This window comes from Muscardinus avellanarius, assembly GCF_963383645.1.
Source record: "Muscardinus avellanarius genome assembly, chromosome: 12".
Taxonomy (NCBI): domain Eukaryota; kingdom Metazoa; phylum Chordata; class Mammalia; order Rodentia; family Gliridae; genus Muscardinus; species Muscardinus avellanarius.
The window spans coordinates 82090328-82111102 of record NC_137798.1 but is presented as its reverse complement, the minus strand read 5'-3'; the positions used below and the strand labels follow the sequence as shown (position 1 = coordinate 82111102).

The window sequence follows — 20775 nt, the reverse complement described above, 5'->3', positions numbered from 1 at the left end:
TCCTGGAACCCACAAATGTTGTCTCCTTACATGGCAAAGGAAAATTAAATTTGCAGAAGAAATTAGGCTTGCTAAGAGTAAGCTGACTTTGACAGAGATTGTCTTGGATAATGAGATAGTGAGAGTATCCTGGATAACCTAGGTGTGTCCTGGCAATCACTTCTGTAAGTAAGAGAGAGCCAGGGAGAAGGCAGAGTGAGAACCGGGCCACATGATGCTGGCTTTGAAGATGGGGAAGTGGTCCCATGAGCTGAGGAATTTGAGCAGCCTCTAGAAAGTGGAAAAATCAAGAAAATGCATTCTCCTCCAAAGCTGCCATGAGCCACAAGGCCCTGCTGACATCTTCCTTTTATCCTAGGAAGAATCCGTTCAGACTGCCAACCTCTAGAACTCTAACAATGAATCTGTGTTGTATTAAGCCACAAAGTTTGTGGTAATTTGTTATAGCATCGATAGGAAACTAAGACAGTAGCTGCCTTGAAATTCTTCATTTTATTTCTGAATTGGTGCTTCATAGATGAAATCTGACTGGCACTGGCACGTGCGCAGGGAGATTCAGCTCACACTCAGTCCCACCTCCTCCAAATGGGTCCTTGGCTACTCACTGCCTGCTTCCTGGGGCCCTGGCTCTCTGCAGCCCCCTCTCTCCACCCTGAAATCCCTACATCTCTCTGTTCAGGTGGCTAGCCAGGGCACACTGGTAAGAAAGGGCTGTATTCCACCACTGCTCTTTCATCCCTGCAGAAAGCCTGGGCTCAGGCCAGGGAAGGGTCAGGATCACACAGGTGCCATGGGACTTCCATCCCCATCTATGGCTAGAATGAGCACTGCAAGTTCAAAAGGTGACACAGCAGAGTCCTCTCATCCACCCCCATCCAGACCCTGAATATATCCCAACATGGAGAGTGGTATCTCTTGAGAGCTCCCATCCTCTGTGGGTTGAGATGGACATTATTTATAAAAAGAGCCTTTGCAGATGTGATTAAAAATTTTTAAATGTGCTCATCCTGGATTGTCTAGGTGGACCTCAAATCCAATCATACATGTCCTTACAAGAAAGAGAAGCCAGGCTTGGTGGTACACACCTGGAATCCTCGTACCTGGGAGTCCTGCAGAAGGATCGCAGGTTCGTGGCTAGCCTCAGCAACTTAGCAAGGCCCTCCACAATTTAGTCAGATCTTGTTTCAAAAAAAATTTTAGCTGGGCATGGTGACGCACGCTGTAATCCCCGTACTTGAGAGGTGGAGAAAGGAGGATCGCACAGGTTCAAAGCCAGCCGCGCTGTCTTAAGAGACCCTGTTTCCAAATAAAAAAAATAAAAAATAGTTCTGGGAGTGTAGTCCAGAGGTAGAAGGGTTTCTAGGAACCCCAGTATCACAAAGAAAAAAAGAAATTTTAAAATGCTGGGCATGGTGGCACACCCTGTAATTCCAGTACTTGAGAGACAGAGACAGGAGGATTTTCATGGCCAGCCTCAGCTACTTTGTGAGGCCCTCCATAACTTAATGAGACCCTGTTTCAAAATAAAGACTAAACAAACAATAAGGCTAGGAATGTAGCTCAGAGGTAGAATGCCCCAGGCCTCTAATCCCAGTTTTTTGGGTTTTTTTTTGTTGTTGTTGTTGTTGTTGTTGTTTTGGTGGTACGGGGTTCCTGGAAACCCTTCTATTCCTGGGCTACACTCCCAGACCTACTTGTTATATTTTTATTTGGAAACAGGGTCTCCTAAGCCAGCGCGGCTGGTTTCGAACCTGTGTGATCCTCCTGTCTCCACCTCCCAAACGTGGGGATTACGAGCATGCGCCACCATGCCCGGCATCTAATCCCAGTATTTAAGAGGCTGAGACAGGAGGATCGCAGGTTTGAGATCAACCTCAGCAACTTAGTAAAACGCTGTTTCAAAAAATAAAGAGGGCTGGGGGTATAGCTTGGAGGAAGAACACCCTTGGTCTAATCCCAATACCAAAAAATAAAATAAAATAAAATAAATAAAAATAAAATAGGGCAGGGGAGTATAGCTCAGAAGAAGAATGCCCCTGGGTTCAATCCCCAGGATGGATGGATGGACAGATGGATGGAAACGAGGCAGAGGTTGGGGTGATGTTGTCGTTGGAAACACCTGGAACTGTTGGAAAGGAGAACTACTCCCTAGAGGCTCCCCCTTCCCAAAAAAGATAACATGACCCTGTCAGTACTCTGAGTCCAGACCTCTGGCTTCCAGAAATACAGGAGAATACACATGTTTACCATCACGGAGATGACAAGAAATTAGCACATCCAGGAACTCGCTGTGGACCCTTGGACATCCAGGAACTCGCTGTGGACCCTTGGACATCCAGGAACTCGCTGTGGACCCTTGGACAAGTCACTTAATTGGTCTATGGCTCAGTTTCTCCATCTTTAACGTGGGGATGATAACAACGGTGTCTTGCGAGAGTTAAATGAGATACTCAAGAGCCCTTAGCACAGTGCCTGCCCTGCAGTTACTGGTCACACAGGCTTCAGTGCACTGACAGTGAATCTGAATATATGGAGTCTGGCATTCTGCAGCTTATGACACTCCCAGGGGACTGATGGTCTGACAGGTCGGAAGTCGCCAGGGAGCTGCCACAGTCTCACGTCCATGCCAGACACGGAACCGCTCCTGCTTCTGGAAAGCCGCCCTCCCAGGTTGAGAGTTTTCAACGCTCCTGCATAACCTACGCCGATACTAAGCTACCTTCCCCTCGAAGAGGTCCTCGCTCCTGTCTGCCCTGAGTCCCTCCTGAGTCCCTCCTCCTGTAGCTTCACCTCATTTCCTCTCACTCCTCTTAGCAGAGGTGGGAACACTCAATCCTGGGCAGGCCAGGAGACTGCAGGAGATTTTCAGTAGGGAAGTGATCAGGAATAAGAAAGCCAGCCACAGCTAGCCAGGGATGGGGTCTGGGATGAGCAAGCGCAGCGGACACTGGCACACGGAGGCTTCTCCAGCTGATCCCCACCAAGTGTACTGGGTGCAGTTAAACGTTCAGTGCAGCAGCACCTCTGGGGAGTAGGGCTCTGCCCTTCTCACCCTACAGAGCCCAGGGACAAGGGCAGGTGGAGAGGAGCTGTGTGGCAGCCGAAAGCCAGCCCCACACATCCAGGAAGCACATGCAGGTGAGGGATGCTAACACACACAGGGGAACTGCTGATGGCGGTACTCATGACCATGAGTATGGAGAGATGCCCAGCCCACAGCTACAGCCCCCTCCGCCAGAAATCCGGGGGGTTGCTTTGTTTTATTACAACCATGGCTTTTAGAGAGGGATCACTGCTTCAGAGCATCGGCAAATCCCATCCTATCAGACATCTCTGAGCCCACAGCACCTCCAGGAAATAAGAGAAAAGCTAGAAAAAGAGTGGCCAGATCCAGCAGGGGAAAGATCAAGGCAACAGCAGGTGTGAGCCCGAGTCTGGTCCAGCATCCGCTACAGAAGGTGCAGCTCTGCCTCTCAGAGCACAGCCCTGTACCAGCAATAGCGTGCAAAAAGCGGCACAAAGGCAATTTCAGGTAGTACCCAGAACATTTATTTTCATATGCATTCAATAGACCAAGAGAGAACAATCAGACCTGTAATTTCACTGATGTTTTGCTTGAAACAAAATCAAGTAAAGGAGCCGGGCGTGGTGGCGCACGCTTGTAATACCCGCGCTTGGGAGGCGGAGACAGGAGGATCGCGCAGGTTCGAAGCCAGCCGTGCTGGCGTAAGAGACCCTGTTTCAAAACTATAAAATAGGTCTGGGAGTGTAGCCCGGAGGAAGAAGGGCTTCCAGGAACCCCAGTACCACCAAAAAAAAAAAAAAAAATCAAGTAAAGGGAAAAGAGTCAACGGAATGAACAAGATCACAGAAACACCTGAGTAGTTAGTTACTGAGAAAGAAATATGCGGTCGTGAGAATGGATTCAGGCCAGTGCTTGTTCTGTCTACGTAAGAAGAAGGCTAAAATCAGGGAAGAAATACCTAGAGGCTACAATTGTATAGGAAAGGTATTATTTCTGAAACTGGGTGCTGAATTGTTTGGGGTTTTTTTTTTTAGACTTTTTCTTAGGTCTTAAATAGTTCATATTTTTAAGCACACTGTATATACAGATATGCAAAAGAAGATGCATTATTAGCCATGGTCTATAGACTACTATCAAGTCTAGACCAAGCAGGTAACTGGCCTCCCCTTGTTTGCCCAGGACCTATAGAGAAGCCACCACACCAGTCACAATGCACTTTCCCAGGATACCTACTGATGGTAGTGGGCCCTACAAAGTCTCTCCTACACCATATCAAGACTCAAGAACCCATTTCTATAGAAGTCTCCCAAAATCCGAATAGATTTGGGGGTCAGAACCAATGCAGAGAATTGCACAGATCTGCAACACTCAGAAAGATTTGGTACAAAGAAAATCAAGAAGGAGGTGCTGGACTGGACCACAGACAGCCTCCCTTATTCCAAAGGCCTGATCCTTAGATGACCCAACCAGAACACATTAAATGCAGCTCACACCCTTGCAGAAATTATCACAAACTCCAAGAAAGCGAGGCAAGGTTTTTAGATAGCAAGGATTCAATTCCCTCCTCCTCTGTGCAGAACACTCTCAGGCAAACATCTCAACTGACAAATAAGGGCAGCAAGAGGGGGTCTGAGGGGCGCCATGTATTTTCACTCACTGAAAAGTTTTCACACCAGGTCAGCAAATGATGCAAATGTAAAATAACAACAGCACAATTAGAGAGCACCCGCTGCTCCAGAGGAAGCCTCCTTCTCAGGTTCCTCTTGGCTGGGAGTTAGGTGCAATTAGGGGTCAAAAGCCATGATGTGACTCCAGACCAGAAACCAGAGCTACAATGAAGACACAGCTCTCGTTCTGAGGCTGGTGATCTCATGGCAGCTTCCCTCTGCCCAGCCAGACTATGAGCAGCTCAAGGGCAGAAAGCAAGCAAATCTTGTTTCCCTTTACATTCTCTGAGCCTTTCACACAATACCTGGCATGGAGCAGGCCCAGAATGGCTAAGTTCAAATTGATTAAGATAGCAGAAGGATGGAAGAATAGTAAGGAAATGTCTCCAGGTTCAGAGAATATTCCTGAAGACCCAGTTTGATTCCTTTGCAGATCAATAAGACCCTTAAATCGATTCTTCTAAATCAGGGTGCGGTGGCGCACACTTGTAATCCCAGGACCTGGGAGGCTGAGACAGGAGGATCGCGGTTCGCGGGCAACCTCAGCTACTTAGTGCAGCCCTCTGCAACTTAGTGAGACCCTGTTTCAAAATAAAGAATAAAAAGTTGGGCTGGGGCTGTAGCTTGGAGATAGAATGCCCCTGAGTTTTATCTCCAGGACTGAAAAAAAAAAAAGATTCTTCTATTTTTATTTTATTTATTCATTCATTCATTTTATACTGCAGATTGAATGCAGGAATACTCTACCACTGAGCTATAGCCCTAGCCTTTTTATTTATTTTGAGACAGGATCACACTAAGTTGCCCAGGCTGGCCTCAAACTTGCTATCCTCCTGCCTCAGCCCCACCCCAACCCTTCCTCCCAACATCTCCCACCAAGTTGGGATCATAGACCTAAAATGCTTTCTGAATGACCATACCTTTGCTAGGCTGGCAGGAGAGTTGTTCTTAAAACTGCCAGTTGTTCAACAGCTGAATAGGAAGCCCTTTTCCTGAAATAGAGAGCTAGTATCTACCAATTCCTTCTGAGGAAGGAATTCCTTCTGTAAGCCCCTCCACTAGAGAATGTAAATGCCAAATATTCGTTGAATTAAATGTTTGGCTGAATGATTAAATGAGAGGAAAAAAAAAAACTTGTAGTTAGGAAGCTCTAGGGTCCTTCTTCCTCTTCTTCCATGCTTCCAAAGCCTACCCCAGGCAGGAGCTCAGCTGCAGCCATGGGGAGTCCCAGGGGGTGGAGGGTAGAAGGTGTGAACACCTCCAGCAGCAGCCAGTTGGCAAGAGCTTACCGCATGGGCATCTTAACTTCTACTTTCTACCCGACTGGTGCTCTCCCCCAGGTCAAAAGAAGAAAAACAAGGAGTTTAAAGCACAAAGAACACACGTATGAACAAGACCTAAACGTCAAAATGACACCTGGGGCAGGGAAAGGAACTATACTACCTCCCTGGGTTCCAATCCACAACCACAAACTAGAGGTTGAGCTAGCTGATGCCTATGTTCAAAGAAGTCATTACAGAGTCAACACCACACCTTAGCCTCTTACTCTAGTCCTCTGGCCCATATCCACTGGTCAGAAATGGAGTCCTTTTGCCCCCACATGTCCTTCCACATCCCATGGCTCTGAAGCACCTGACCCCCTCCCTCTAAATATACACGTTGCTAATGATAAAATGTCTCATATGCAAACTTGAAGCCACCCATGCCCCAACCAAGGTTAGGTGTAAAGGTTGGCAGAACTTGGTGACATAAATGTTCCTTCAAGCAAACTCAGGGCTACCTCCCCTGTTGCCTAGGGACTGATAGAGAACTATCTTAAGTTTCACACAGCACAAGGAGGGAGCCCTTCAGGGGAAGCTGCTGCTGACTTCTCTTCTCTCCCAGCCCTTTGTGGGAGAGGGAATCACCAGTTGGACTAGAGAGTGTGGGAGAAGCAGCAGCATACTCAGCTCGGCCCTTCTGCTCCCCTCCCCTCTTGGAATCTTCTTAGCTGTGGAGCCCTGGTGTTCAGCTCCTCCTTAGCCTAAGAGGCAGCCCTGCGCCCCGACCCAAGAGGCTTGCCCTGAGGTAACTGTCCTATATAAAATGTGCCCAAGAGCTCGTTTATTAATATTTGGAGCTGATGTAATTGAGTCATGAGGGTTGTAAACCCCGTAGTGGATGAATCCATTGTAATGGATTTATCTGGGTGACTGAGGCAGGTAAAGCACTCACTGGCGCTCGCTCGCTCTCTCTCTCTCCCCACCCCTCTCTGTTTCTGGCCCCCATGATGTGAGCACAGCCCACACACTCTCCTTCTGCTTCCAGCTACCATACCCTGAGATCCACGGTCCCCGGCCTCACACGGACTGAACCCAAACCCCTAAGAAAATGAATCTTCTTTCCTCTAAGTTAGATGGTCAGTCTCTTAGATTATAGCTGCACGAATGCTCACCAGAACAGTAATAAGTCTGTGTGTGTGTGTGTGTGTGTGTGTGTGTGTGTGTGTGTGTACCCAGGGGCATTCTACCTCTGAGCTACACTCCCAGCCCTCTTTTTTTTTGTTGTTCTGTTTTGAAACAGAGTCTTGGTAGGTTGCTAAGAATCTCACTAAGTTGTTAAGACTGGCCTTGAACCTGCAATCCTCTTGCCTCAGCCTCCCAAGTGTCAGGATTACAGGTGTGGGCCACCTGTAAGAAACTTGGCTAGGAAATTTATCTTTTAGGGGTGAAGTTCAGCAAGCCCACTTGCTCCAAACCCAACCACATGCTCTAGCCCAGCACGTATCAACAATAAAGCTGACACTTTGACCTCTACCTGGCTGAGCCCTGCATCTCTGCCCACAGAGGTTCTCCACCAGCTTCTCAAGCAAGGAAGAAAAGGGTATTAATCCTTACCTCCTCAAATCCGAAGAATAAGTAACTAACAGGACACACACACATGGCCATGACCTGAAGCACCTCATACCACAGGGGCCAATGGCCTGCAAGGTAACAAGAATTTGAGTTCAGCTAAAAAGCTTCATAGTCACAGAGCAGACAAGGTCCTTTTCTATATTATATCTCTGTGACTCTGGTTAAGGAAGGAAAAGTGATTCACTGCTACTTTTTCCTCCTTCTCCTCTTCCTCCTCCTTCCTCTTTTTTTTTTTTTTTTTTTTTCCCAGTACTGGGGATAGAACCCAGGGGCATTCTACCTCTGAGCTACAACCCCAGCCCTATTTTTTTAGTCTTTTTGTGTGTGTGTGTGTGTGTGTGTGTGTGTGTGTGTGTGTGTGTGTTGGGGGGGGTAGTACTGGGTTTCCTGGAAGCCCTTCTACCTCTGGGCTATACTCCCAGACCTATTTTATATTTTTATTTGGAAACAGGGTCTCTTAAGCCATCGCGGCTGGCTTCAAACCTGTGTGGTCCTCCTGTCTCCGCCTCCCAAGCGCAGAGATTACAAGTGTGCGCCACCACGCCTAGCTAGTCTTTTTATTTTTGAAACAAGGTCTCACTGAGTTATGAAGGGCATCACTAAGCAGCTGAGGTTGTCTGCGAACCTCAATCCTCCAGTCTCCACCTCCCGAATGCTGGGATTACAAGCGTGCGCCACCACACCCAGCTCTCCTCCTCCTCCTCCTCCTCCTCCTCCTCCTCCTCCTCCTCCTCCTCCTCTCTTTCTCTGTCTCTCTTCCATTCCCTTCCTCCCTTCTTCCCATCTGTCTCCTTCTCTCTCTCCCTCCCTCCCTCCCTTTCTCTCACTCTCTGTCAACCAGGCACTCTTCCCATTGTCATTATCTGACACAGATGCTGAAAAGCTGAAAAACTATTCAAAAGCTGATAACTTTAAGCATTCTCATTTATTGAAAGCTTAATAAAACTGTACTTAAGAATTCCCCATGATTCCCTACTCTCTGTGGTAGGAAACCCAGCCTCAAGCCCTCTGTGAGCTGGCTCTAACTCTGTCAATTGCCTCTTTGTTTGCTCACACCCTGGACTCCAGTAACACTGAACTAATCTCTGTTTCTTACAGTCAGTCCCATAATCCTTCCATCAACCTAAACCAAAATCACTTTGTCCCAATTGCTACATGTTTCAATGAGGCCCACCTTTCCAAACTCAGCTTTAATATCACCTGAAGTTATCCAACAGCACTGCATCTTATGCCACTCTCTGCTCCTGTATGCCTCAGGGGTCTGAGCTATTTTAGGGTATACTACCACTGAACAAATAGGTAAGTATGTTATAGATAATAAGAGGGAGGTTTCTCACTGTCAGAAAAAGAGATGACATATAAGGAAAAGGAGAAAGTGAAATGGACTCTGTGGTGTTGGACTAGAACCTGAGATCTAAGTGTGAACTCAGGGCTTATTAATAGACAGATATGTGTGTATGCAGGAATTCATATACATACACATATTTTCTCGCTCTGTCTCCTGGAAGAACCTAAAAGAAATGTAGTATTGGCCTCTAATTACCATTCTTCAAATAAAAGAACCAGGACTCCTTGGAGAAGTAATTGATTCCAGGGATGGAGCAAAGAAAATAAAAGATGAGCCTGGAGCACCTTGTGGTACCAGAAAATAAGACAATGCTCAAGACATTATGGGTGCATATCTAAAGCCCACCAGAGCTGAGTTGAAGGAGCTCCCAATGGCCACAGTTGGAACCATTTAAACAACAAAATAAATAGTGGTTCTTTTAGATATAGAGATTAAGAGTTACCTGAATTGTATCTGGGACTGCTAACCCATAAAATATGCTAAATAGCCAATGAATTCATACTGATAAAAATAATTATATAATTGTGGAAATAGGCTGGGCATAGTGGAACATGCCTGTAACCCTGTAACTTGGGAAGCTGAGACAGAAAGATTGCAGGTTCAAGATCAGCCTCAGCAACTTAGTGAGGCTCTTAGCAACTTGAAGACCCCATTTCAAAATAAAAAAAAACAATAGGGCTGGGGTTAGCCCTAGCCAAATTTTATACAGTGTACCTGAGAAAGGTTGGTTCCCAATGGAAAGTCTGGATACCATTACCCACAATGAGAATGGCTCCTGAGCTGCAAAATTAACAAATATCCACTATATATATCCCAACCCCTCAGCCAGAACCAACTCCACCCTGCAACCCCATCCCTTTGCCTGGACATCTATACCAGTGATGACTTCCTTTTGTTTATAAACAGGCAAGGTCAGGCACATTTCAGCTTAGAAGCATCCTAGGTACCAGGAATCCAGTTCTCCAAAGCACTTGAGCCCCTCCCCATGCCACGCTGCCCTAGAACCTACTTCTTCGAGCTGGCTCCCTGCCCACCCGATGAAGAACTGAGTCACTGGGGGCCGAGCCGGCCAGTGCCAACCTTGAAAGTGCTTCTCCAAGTCACTGCCTGCTGTGCTAGTCTCCTGGCTCTGACAAACTCTGGAACCTGGAGGTGCTGGCGTGACAGGTGAGATAATTATATTTTATCCCTCACTCATTCTCTTATCAGCCACAATGATGAGAACGGATAAGCACTCCAATGGTTCTAGAAAACACTCCTAAAGGACTTATTCGTGCCCTATCGTGCCAGCCAGTTCCCCTTCCCAGGCACAACTCCTGGGGACCAGCCTGCACCGTTATCTGGTGAATCCAGCCACCACGCGCTGCCCTCTCATCAAATGCCAGGCTGTGCTTTCCTTACCACATTCCCAAAGCTGTCAGCTTCTCCAGGAGCAGTAGCACCGCTGTCTTTCAGGCGACCTACACATTAAAGGCAACTGTCTTCACTACACCCCTCATCCCTGCTCTGCAGAGCCCCCCAAGCAGTGGCCTTGCCCCTCTGTTTGTCTCTGTGCTAGACCTCCCTGCAGAACGTCACACTGGGTTCCAAGGCCCACAGCACTGGTTATATGGAGAAAGGAGATGGGCAAAGATGGGGGCGATTAAGTCTCAGAGGCAGGAGCTTTGAGATGTTCCAATAAAAAATAATAATATTTTAGCTGGGCACGGTAGTGCACGCTTGTAATCCCAGTATTCGGGAGACTGAGACAGGAGGATCATGGTTCGATGACAGCCTCAGCTACTTAGTGAGGCCCTTTGCAACTCAGTGAAATCCTATTTCAAAATAAAAAAGAATAAAAAATAGGACTGGGGGTGTAGCTCAGAGGTAGAATGCCCCTGGGTTCCATCCCCAGTACTAAAAAAAATATATGTGTGTGTGTGTGTGTGTGTGTGTGTGTGTGTGTGTGTGTGTATTATTCATCTGTTCAACAAGCCTTTATTCAGAACCAACTGTGTCCTGAGTACTTGTATAAGTGTTGCAGACCTAGAGATACATAGCACAGACCAAGTCTCTGCCCACAGAGCAATCCTTCTAGAAGACACCTGACTAGTTTTCATATTAGCTCTACATTTCACAAGGTACAATCTCAGATATTATCTATATAATGCTCAGTAAGTGGTATTAGCATCTCTAGTTTACAGACAAGGAAAATGGCAGTTCCAAAAGGCTGGGTGACCTTCCCAAGGCCCAAGCACAAACCCAGGTCTTCTCACTACAAACCTTGTACTCTTTCTGAGGCTTCTCTAAAGGCAGGAGCTGATAGAGTATAGCCTGGTAATGGAATGGACACTAAGTCCACTCCATAGTCGGCATCATAACTAAAGACAGAATATCAAAAGGAAAGCCTCAGACCTTGGCCTAAGGGAACCAATAGTCTAAAAAGAGAGCACGACATGTAACCCACTACCACTGTGGCAGGAATAAAGATAGAGTCGTTAAATTCAAGTAGGAAGGTACCTCTGGAAGGATACATAAGAAATAATGATTGCCTCCAGGCAGGAAAATTGGGTACCTGAAGAACAAGGGTAGAAGGGTCATTTTGTCTTTTTCAAATATTATAAATTTTGAATTGCATGCCACTGGAATGTATTTCCCATTAAACAACACTTTGAGAATGCAATCAGCCAAATCCTGAATGGGGGAAATTCTACAGGATAAATGATCCAGTTTCTTCAACAAGCAAATAGCTAAATAAAAAATAAATAAAAATAAAAAAGGAAGGGAGAGAAAATGTTACGGATTTTTAGAAATGTTAAACAAATGCAATCTATGCATCTCGTTGGATCCAGATTGGAACAAACCAACTACAAAAAGACATTTGGGGGACAAGGGAAATTTGAACATGAACTAGCAATTAGAGTTTATTAAAAAATTAATCATCTTGTTAGTTATGATCAGAGTATTGTGGTTACTCTGATTGAGAGAATATGGCAGATCAGAGGAACTCACAATGCCATAGCAGCTGCCCAAGAGTGAATTAAAACAGCAGTTCTGCAATGGCAAACTGAGACCAAGCAACTGCACGGTCTCAGTTTACCCGCACCGTGGGATAATCTGAACATGGAAGAGAGAGACCCCATCTTGGGGAAAACTCAGAGTGGTCAGTGGATCAGTCCACAGAAAAAAGCAAAGAGCATTTTCTTATGAAACTGGCAGTCTGATTTCCAGAATAAAGAGTGTGGCTGACAGGGGCAAGAAACTGGGTCACATCAGAGTCAGGTGGAAAGCAGAGACGTTTAAGCCACCTCTCCCATGCTCGGCAAGGGCAAGAGGATACGCTGATGAGTCCCTCACCCCCTACTCAGCAAGGGCTCTCAGAAGGAGGGGTGCGATTCAACCCAGATTAGTCTCTAGACAGAGCAAGCAACGGAGACAGGCAGCAGCACTATCAGACTTGCACGCTGCCCCAGACACAACAACAAAGCCATTTTGAGAGTGAAATATGCTCTGAAGTAGACAATGTCCCCTGCCACCCTCCCCCACAGCAGAGATGTCACCAGACTCGTCCACCCAACAAGTATGGCTGGTTTGACTCAGAGCTGAAAACAACACGCAACACAACATTTGCACCATATTAGCTCCCTCACAGTTGGGAGCTTCTGAAATTGAAAGCCCAGAAAGAGTGGCCTCTATTTCAAAAGCTTCAGCAAGAAGAAAATCAAGCATCTGTATAATTGTTGCATTAACTGATTGAAATTAACTAAATAGTGGTGTCTCCCCACAATTTCTCTTATGTCTGAGAGCTAACTCTATGTATTCTCTCCATGAAATAGATTCTCTCAACATGTCCTTTTCTCTCTACCATCACAATTCCCACTCTCTTACATCCATTTTACTCTCCACATTTTAACTTCTGTCTCTTCTCTCCCCTACCCTCTTTCTTCTTTCCTTTTTCTTTCTTTTCTTGCTATTTCTGTTATTTTTATCCACACTTCCAATTCAATTTTAGTATACAATCATTAGTACATAATCTTTTCAACTTACTCTACATTATTTCTCAGCCTCATTTCTCCTTGGTTAATAGAGTTGTGGAGATCTCTAGTGATTACATTCATAGTGTATGTTGATAGGTAGTTTGCTTTTAAACTGCCACTGTTACTTGTGGGAACTCTCTTCTTATAAAAAGGCATTGAGCTGGGCATGGTGGCACACTCTTGTAATCCCAGCACTGGGAGGCTGAGACAAGAGGATCACACAGGTTGGAAACCAGCTTCCGCAACTTAGTGAGGCTCTCAGCAAGTTAGTGAGACCCTGTTTCCAAATAAAATATAGAATGGGTCTGGGATATAGGTCGGAGGTAGAAGGCCCCAGGATTCCATCCCTAGTACCACACAAAAAAATGCATTGAGGGTTGCAATTAACATATTTGTGTGCATGCATGTGTGTACTGTGTGTATGTGTGTGTGTGTGATACTGGGAATGGAACCCAGGAGCATTCTACCTCTACGCTACACCACTAGCCCAATTTTGTTCTTTATTTGGAAATAATGTCTCACAAAGTTGTGGAGGGCTTCACTAAATTGCTGAGATTAGCCACAAACCTGCAATCCTCCTGTCTCAACCTCCCAAGTGCTGGGATTACTAGCATGCGCCACCACACTCAGAGCAATCAACACTCTTGATTACGCTGACTGGATGTGTTCAAGCCAGTCAGTCCAGGACTTAGGGTAAGGAGATAACTACTGGCCAAAGGATCCCCACATTAAAGAGAAAAAATGAATCCACCCTGACAGATGCACAAATCTAAGACTTCTGAAAATATGAGGAAACAGCTTAACAAGATGCCTCCAAATATTTACAACCCCTGCCCTGTAACTAAATCCACAGAAACTGAAGTAAAAGAAATCCCAGAGAAAGAATACCAAAAAAAAAAAAAAAGATTATTAAAATGATCAATAAACTAAAACAAGACCTAAGGAATGAACCAAGAGAGAAATTCAGGATGGGAAACAACATTTCAATAAAAAAGAAATTCTAAAAAAGGAACCAAACAGAAATCATGGAAATGAAAAATACAAATCAAATTTTAAAAAATGCAGTTGAGCCGGGTGTAGTGGCGCACGCTTGTAATCCCTGCGCTTGGGAGGCGGAGACAGGAGGATCACGCTGGTTCAGAGCCAGCCGCACTGGCTTAAGAGACCCTGTTTCAAAAAAAAAAAAAAAAAGTTAAAAAAAAATAGGTCTGGGAGTGTAGCCCGTGGGAGTGTATCCTGGAGGTAGAAGGGCTTCCAAGAATCCTAGTACCTCCAAAAAAAAAAAAAAAAAATTCAGTTCAAAGTCTCACTAATACCTAAAACCATGTAGAAAACAGACATTCATGCCTGGAAAATTGGATATATAATCTTAAACATTCAGTCAGCAATTAAAAAAAAGAAGCCTGGCATAGTGGTATACACCTTTAATCCCAGTACTTGGGAGACTGGACGGGAGAATCACAGATTTGAGGACAGCATCAGCAAGTAGTGAGACTCTCATCAGTCTAGCAAGACTCTGTTTCAAAATAAAAATAAAATAGGGCTGGTGTTGTAGCTGAGGAGTAAAATATCCCTGCATTCAATCCCCAGTACCACAAAAAATAAAAGAGAGAAAGAGAGAGGGGGAAGGGAGGGAGGAAGGAAGGATGGATGGAACGAATGAACAAACGAACAAACCATGATCCGCACGAAATCTGGGTCAAATTAAGAGACCAAACCTGCTGGGCGTGGTGGTGCACGCTTGTAATCCCTGCGCTTGGGAGACGGAGACAGGAGGATCACGCAGGTTCAAAGTCAGCCTTGCTGGCTTAAGAGACCCTGTTTCCAAATAAAAATAATATAAAAATTAGGTCTGGGAGTGTAGCCCGGAGGTAGAAGGGTTTCCAGGAACCCCAGTACCACCAAAAAAAAAAAAAAGATCAAACCTAAGAATCACTGGGATCAAAGAGGACTACAAAATACAAGCTAAGGGCATGGATAACCTTTTCAATGAAACAATAACAGAAATTTTTCCAAATCGTATAAATGAGGTGGACATCCAGAAGCCCAAATAGCAAGATCAAAAAATTCCTCCATACCACACTGTAATTGAAATGCCTAACATAGAGAACAAGTACAGAATTTTAAAAGCCTCAAGAGAAAACTGTCAGGTCACATTTAAAAGTAAACCGATCAGAATGACTTCTGATTTCTCAGCACAAACTCTAAAACCTGTCATTCCAAGCCCTGAAACTGCCAACCAAAGTTGCTATATCCAGCAAAGCTATGCTTCAAATTCAAAAGAGAAATAAAAATCTTCCGAGATAGACATCAAAAGAAGACATGAATACAAAGCCAGCACTACAGAAAATACTTAAACATTACACAAAGAAAAAATTATTCCACGAAGGGATGAATCACATTAAAAAAGTAGCTAAATAAAGGAGAATAAAGACCAAATTAGACATTGAAAGTAAATCAACATGGCAAAAAATAATGGAACAAGGTAATTCATGCTAACAGAACTCGAAGGCAAGCAGGAATAGCAACGATGATATCAGACAAGTTAGACTTCAAGCCCAAACTCATTAGAAGAGACAAAAAAGGTCATATGTTACTGGTAAAAGGAATAATCCAGCAAGAGGAAATAACAATAATCAACATCTATGCCCCAAACATAGGTGCAGCTACTTTCATAAAACAAACTCTTTGTGACATTAAGTCACACATAAATCCCAATACAATAAAACTGGGAGACTTCAACACACCTCTCACAACATTAGACCAATCTTCCAGACAAAAGGTCAGTAAAGATGCCTCAGAACTAAAGAACACCATTAATCAAATGGACCTGTTGGACATATATAGAATATTTCACCCAACTACAGTGGAGTTTACATTTTTCTCAGCTGCTCACGGAACCTTCTCCAAAATAGATCACATCCTGGGGCACAAAATGAGCACTGGCAAATTCAAAAAATGTTACATACTTCCCTGTGTCATTTCAGACCATAATGGAATGAAACTAGAAATCAACTATAAGAAGACCTAGAGAAACAACATAAATATGTGGACACTGAACACCACACTTCTGAATGAAGAACGGGTAATAGAAGACGTAAGAGGTGAAATCAAGAAATTTCTAGCCAGGCATGGTGGTGCATGCTTGTAATCCCCATGCTTGGGGGAGGAGACAGGAGGATCACGCAGGTTCGAAGCCAGCCACGCTGGCTTAAGAGACCCTGCTTCCAAATTTTTTTAAAAAAGTATAAAATAGGTCTGGGAGTGTAGCCTGGAGGTAGAAGGGTTTTCAGGAACCCCAGTACCACGAAGAAGAAGAAGAAGAAGAAGAAGAAGAAGAAGAAGAAGAAGAGGAGGAGGAGGAGGAGGAGGAGGAGGAGGAGGAGGAGGAGGAGGAGGAGGAGGAGGAGAAAAAAAAGAAGAAGAAGGAGGAGGAGGAGGAGGAGGAGGAGGAGGAGGAGGAGGAGGAGAAGGAGGAGGAGGAGGAGGAGGAAGAGGAGGAGGAGGAGGAGGAGGAGGAGGAGGAGGAGGAGGAGGAGGAGAAGAAGAAGAAGAAGAAGAAGAAGAAGAAGAAGAAGAAGAAGAAGAAGAAGAAGAAGAAGAAGAAGAAGAAGTGAATTTTTAAAAATTAAAGACTGAATAAATGAAGGAGGGAGTGGATGACAAATAAGCACATACTTTCTCAACCTGAAAGACAAGTGAATGGGAGTACACTATATTCGTCTCTACTCCTGTAGATGATTGAAATTTCCATAATGAAAAGTTTAAATAAAATTTTAAAAATCAATTACCCCATCCACAAAGGATGCACGGGGAGAAAAGTGTCAGAGAGGAATGTCCGAATTGAATCCAGAAGGATGACTAAGAATTTTTCAAGGCAAAAGCACATTCTAGGCTGAGGGGACCACTTGAGCCAAGACAAGCCAGTCTATTACAAACCTTTCCGAGGAGCCAGAAGTCTCTATCCTGACCTCAAGCTCGACCTACACATATCACAAAAGCATCCTCTTGGGTGATCTCTCATCTCTCTGGAATATCTAGATGTAGCATCTACATCACCTATCCTGTACCAAGTAAGAAGACAGATGGGGTCAACAGCTCCACCCCTACGAGAGGCCTCTGAAGGGCTCCCCCTAGAAGACAGGAAGGCAATTAACCTCTTCCAACTGGGTTTTGCCTAACAACTCAGTGTCAAAGCCAGCTGAGTTGCCTCAGGGACAGAGCCTACCTCCCTCTGGAGTCATCCCACACACCAGCCTCCCCAGAAGCACCAGGGCATCCAGCCAGATGCAGGTCTGGCAGCCTCTCGTGAAGGAAGAGGTAGCCCTCTTCCCCTTCCTTCCAAACCCCGTGGCCCGGGATGCCCATGTCCATACCAGTCAGTCTTCTGCCCACCTCCAGCTGCCCACAAGAAGCCCGCTAGCTGTGCAACCACTTAAGACTTATCCAGAAGTTGCCTGGCTCGGTTGGGTCCCATCGGTCCCTTACCTTGGATCGAATCTGCAAGTACTCCTCTGATCCATAGGGGACACTCCTCAGGGAAGTGAGGTAGTCATAACTGATGACAGCTGTCTGTGAACCAAGGGAGGGGGGATCTTAGTACTCAGACATCAAATATTACACCTCTGCCCAAACCCTGCAGCTGCAGGACCTTTACATGGACTGCTAGGTTACAGGAGGGGTCAGTAGCCCCCCTCAAATGCCCTGCCCCCATCTTAGCCTGGCAGGCTTCTTCCTGACACTCAGGCCACTGCACAAATCCCACCTCTGCAGAGAGGCCCAATCTAAAGTTGCCCCTATCCACCAGGAATTCCCAATTATATATCATAACAAACTGCCGTCTAAATTAATTCCTTGTTTCTGAACTCTGAATTGAAATTCTATAGGCAAAAGGCTAGTCCCGTACCCCCATACCTTTTACACTGCCAGACACATAGACATGTGCTCAGTAAATATTCATTGAAATAATACTACTAGATAAACTTATCCCACTTCTCCATATCACAAATAAACATTATTTTATATTTATGTTTGTTCTAATAGCCTAAGTCTTGATTCTCAATCTCCTGGCCAAAATTCCTGGAGTGAAACCCTTATCTTCAGTGAATTAGAAAATTATAAGCTCCCAGACATCTTAGGCATGAAGGAGCCTTGAGGTTTATCAAGCCCAACCCTTTGTTTTTAGGACTGAGCAACTGAGGACCCTAGAAATTAAGGAGCTTACAAGATTTATATCAAAGAAGCTGTTCCTTTGTCTGCATTCCCTAAAGCTTAATTCCATTCAACTTATACTTATTAAACACCAAGCATCAGCAGGACCTGGCCACTGAGCGGTGTACAGGATGTTGACAATGAGACCCCTTTAAAGAAGGTACAGCTTAGTGGCTGGTTTATAAAGCACAGCTTGATAACTTCCCCAATTCTTTCCAACCATCCACACCCTCCTTCCCCAGGACACTCGTCCTGATTCCCAAGCCCCAGCATCACTCTGTGTCTGACTATTGCAGCAATCTTGACACATGTGAGCTATAGATTGCCGTGTGTGTGTTGTGTGTGTGTGTGTGTGTGTGTGCGTGTGTGTGTGTGTGTGTGTGTGTGTGTGTGTGTGTTCATATTGGGGATTGAACCCAGGGGCATTCTACCTTTGAGCTACATCCCCAGCCCCATTTTATTTTTACTTTGAAACAGGGTCTTGCTAGGTTAATAAGAGTTTCACTACTTGCTGAAGCTGTCTCAAACCTGCGATCCTCCTGTCTCACCCTCCCAAGTACCAGGATTACCGGTGTGTACCACCATGCCTGACTTTTTTTTTTTTTTTTTTTTTTTTTAGGCAGGGTTTTCTTGTTTCTCAAACTGACCTTGAACTCATGAACTCATGATTTCCCACTTCATTCTCCCAAGTAGCTGGGACTACAGGCTCTCACCACCATGTCTGCTTTTAGACTGCTTTTTAACCTATTTGTGTACACACTCCTTGACCTGTGGCTCCTTCAAAGCTAGGTCTACGTGGTACCAGTTCATCTCTACCCTTCAAAGCATATAAGGTAGTGCTGAGTCCAAAACAGCACTCTACAAATACCTAGGGATTGTTTCATATTCTCCACTGTTTATTCAAACTCTATTTGTCTGGCCCAGCTTTGTGACTCAGCTTAGCCCTGAGGACGGGCACCACACCGGTGGCTTCCCCTCTGAACCAGGCTTGAGAAAACACCTGATAACACTGAGTACTGGGAAAGTATGAGACAATCAAAGCACAGGTGTATCTCAATGCATTTCCACACCAAGGAGAAAAAAGGATGAGCTCACCTGCAGCAGGCAAAGGGGGTGAGAGCGCACAAGGCATGTGGCAATCTACCAACCATGGGATGATCTTTGAGGAGCTCCTTGCTAGTGAGCCACTGGAGACAGCCACTAAAGGTCAGGTATTCAGCTCAGATTCTCTATCAGTTGGGGACTGATGGGAACTCTCCAAGTTCTCCGAGGCCTAGCCACTGAGTATGTATCCAGAACTATTCCCACTAGCTTCACTGGAGCAAGATCAAGTTGGCTGCTAGGATTTCATCTGCAGAGCTTCCTTCCTGAGGAAAAAGTCAGCATTTGCCGGAGAGCACTGCCCCTGTAAGTCATCACTAAATAAGATACACACTGGGCATGGTGGCATACGCTTGTAATCCCAGTATTTGGGAGGCTGAGACAGGAAGATTGCAGGTTTGAGGCCAGCCTCAGCAACTTAGCAAGACAAGACTCTTAACAACTTAGAGGTGAACCTGTTTCAAAATAAAAAATAAAATAGGGCTGTGGATACAGCTTGGAGGTAGCCCCTGGGTTCGATCCGCAGTAGCACACACACAAAAAAAAGATACACAACCTAAAACAGAAAGGCTTCACAACAGAGGCCTGTGCAATCCCATTCTATTTAACTGCAGGAGGGCAGAGGTGGCATGTACAGGAATGAACTGTGTAGATGGAGCTCTGGCACATGTAAGGGTATACAGTAACTCCACATACATATGACCAGAATACACATTTGCAGGAACACCTGCATATAATATCACAATTCCTCCGTAACCCCAAAAAATGAGAAAAACCTACCGTCGCAACCGCTCTGCCCACTCTGACAGCACCAAAGTCATTAGGGTCCAAATACTTGTTGCTGTAGAGGTAGACGCCAGAGGCAGCCAGGGCCATGCTTGTCCAGGAAGCGAGCTTGAGAGCCTTTCTAGCCATGTCCCCTGAGCCTGCAGAAGAAAGAAAAGCTGAGAAAGAATGGTGGTTAAGGGTTTCACATTTAATCAACCCAGGATTCAAATCCCAATTCAGCCATTCATAGGTTATATGGCCTTAGAGCATTGTGTGTGTGTGTGTGTGTGTGTGTGTGTGTGTGTGTGTGTGTGTGTCTTTTACTGGGGATTGAACCCAGGGGCATTTTACCTCCAAGCTATACCCCAACACTTTTTATTTTGAAATTGGGTCTTGCTAGGTTGCTAGGAGTCTTACTACATTGCTGAGGCTGTCCTCAACTATCCTGTCTCAGCCTCCTAAGTACAATGACTAGAAGCATGTGCCACCATGACCAACTTGAGATTTTCTTAATCTCACTGAGCCTCAAGTTCCTCGTTTATGAAACAGGATGACACCTCACAGCTTCTGGGATAAAATGGGATAATGTGGATAAAGTCAGATAATGTGCTTAGCATAGTACATGGCACCAGTAGTTCTCAAAGTCCTTCCTTCAAAGAGTGCCAGGCATTGTCCTAGATATGGCAGGGAGTAAATAAAACCAAGTTCCTGCCCGTGGAGAGCTTACACTCTAGAGAGATTGCAG

The 20775-nt window shown here is 45.2% G+C and overlaps 1 protein-coding gene across 4 annotated transcripts in view; it reads right to left on the bottom strand.

Annotated features, from left to right (window-relative positions):
* The window catches only part of ADCK1 (aarF domain containing kinase 1), a gene marked incomplete at both ends in the record, with an annotated part of 103075 nt that extends 82898 nt beyond the window's left edge, over positions 1–20177 (bottom strand). For all 4 annotated transcript variants that reach the window (XM_080708118.1, XM_080708119.1, XM_080708120.1 and 1 more), the window contains 2 exons: positions 17439–17522; positions 20043–20177. In XM_080708118.1, coding sequence (XP_080564244.1) covers positions 17439–17522; positions 20043–20177 — 219 coding nt within the window. The remainder of the gene's footprint in view (positions 1–17438; positions 17523–20042) is intronic.
* Between the last annotated feature and the right edge of the window lie 598 nt (positions 20178–20775).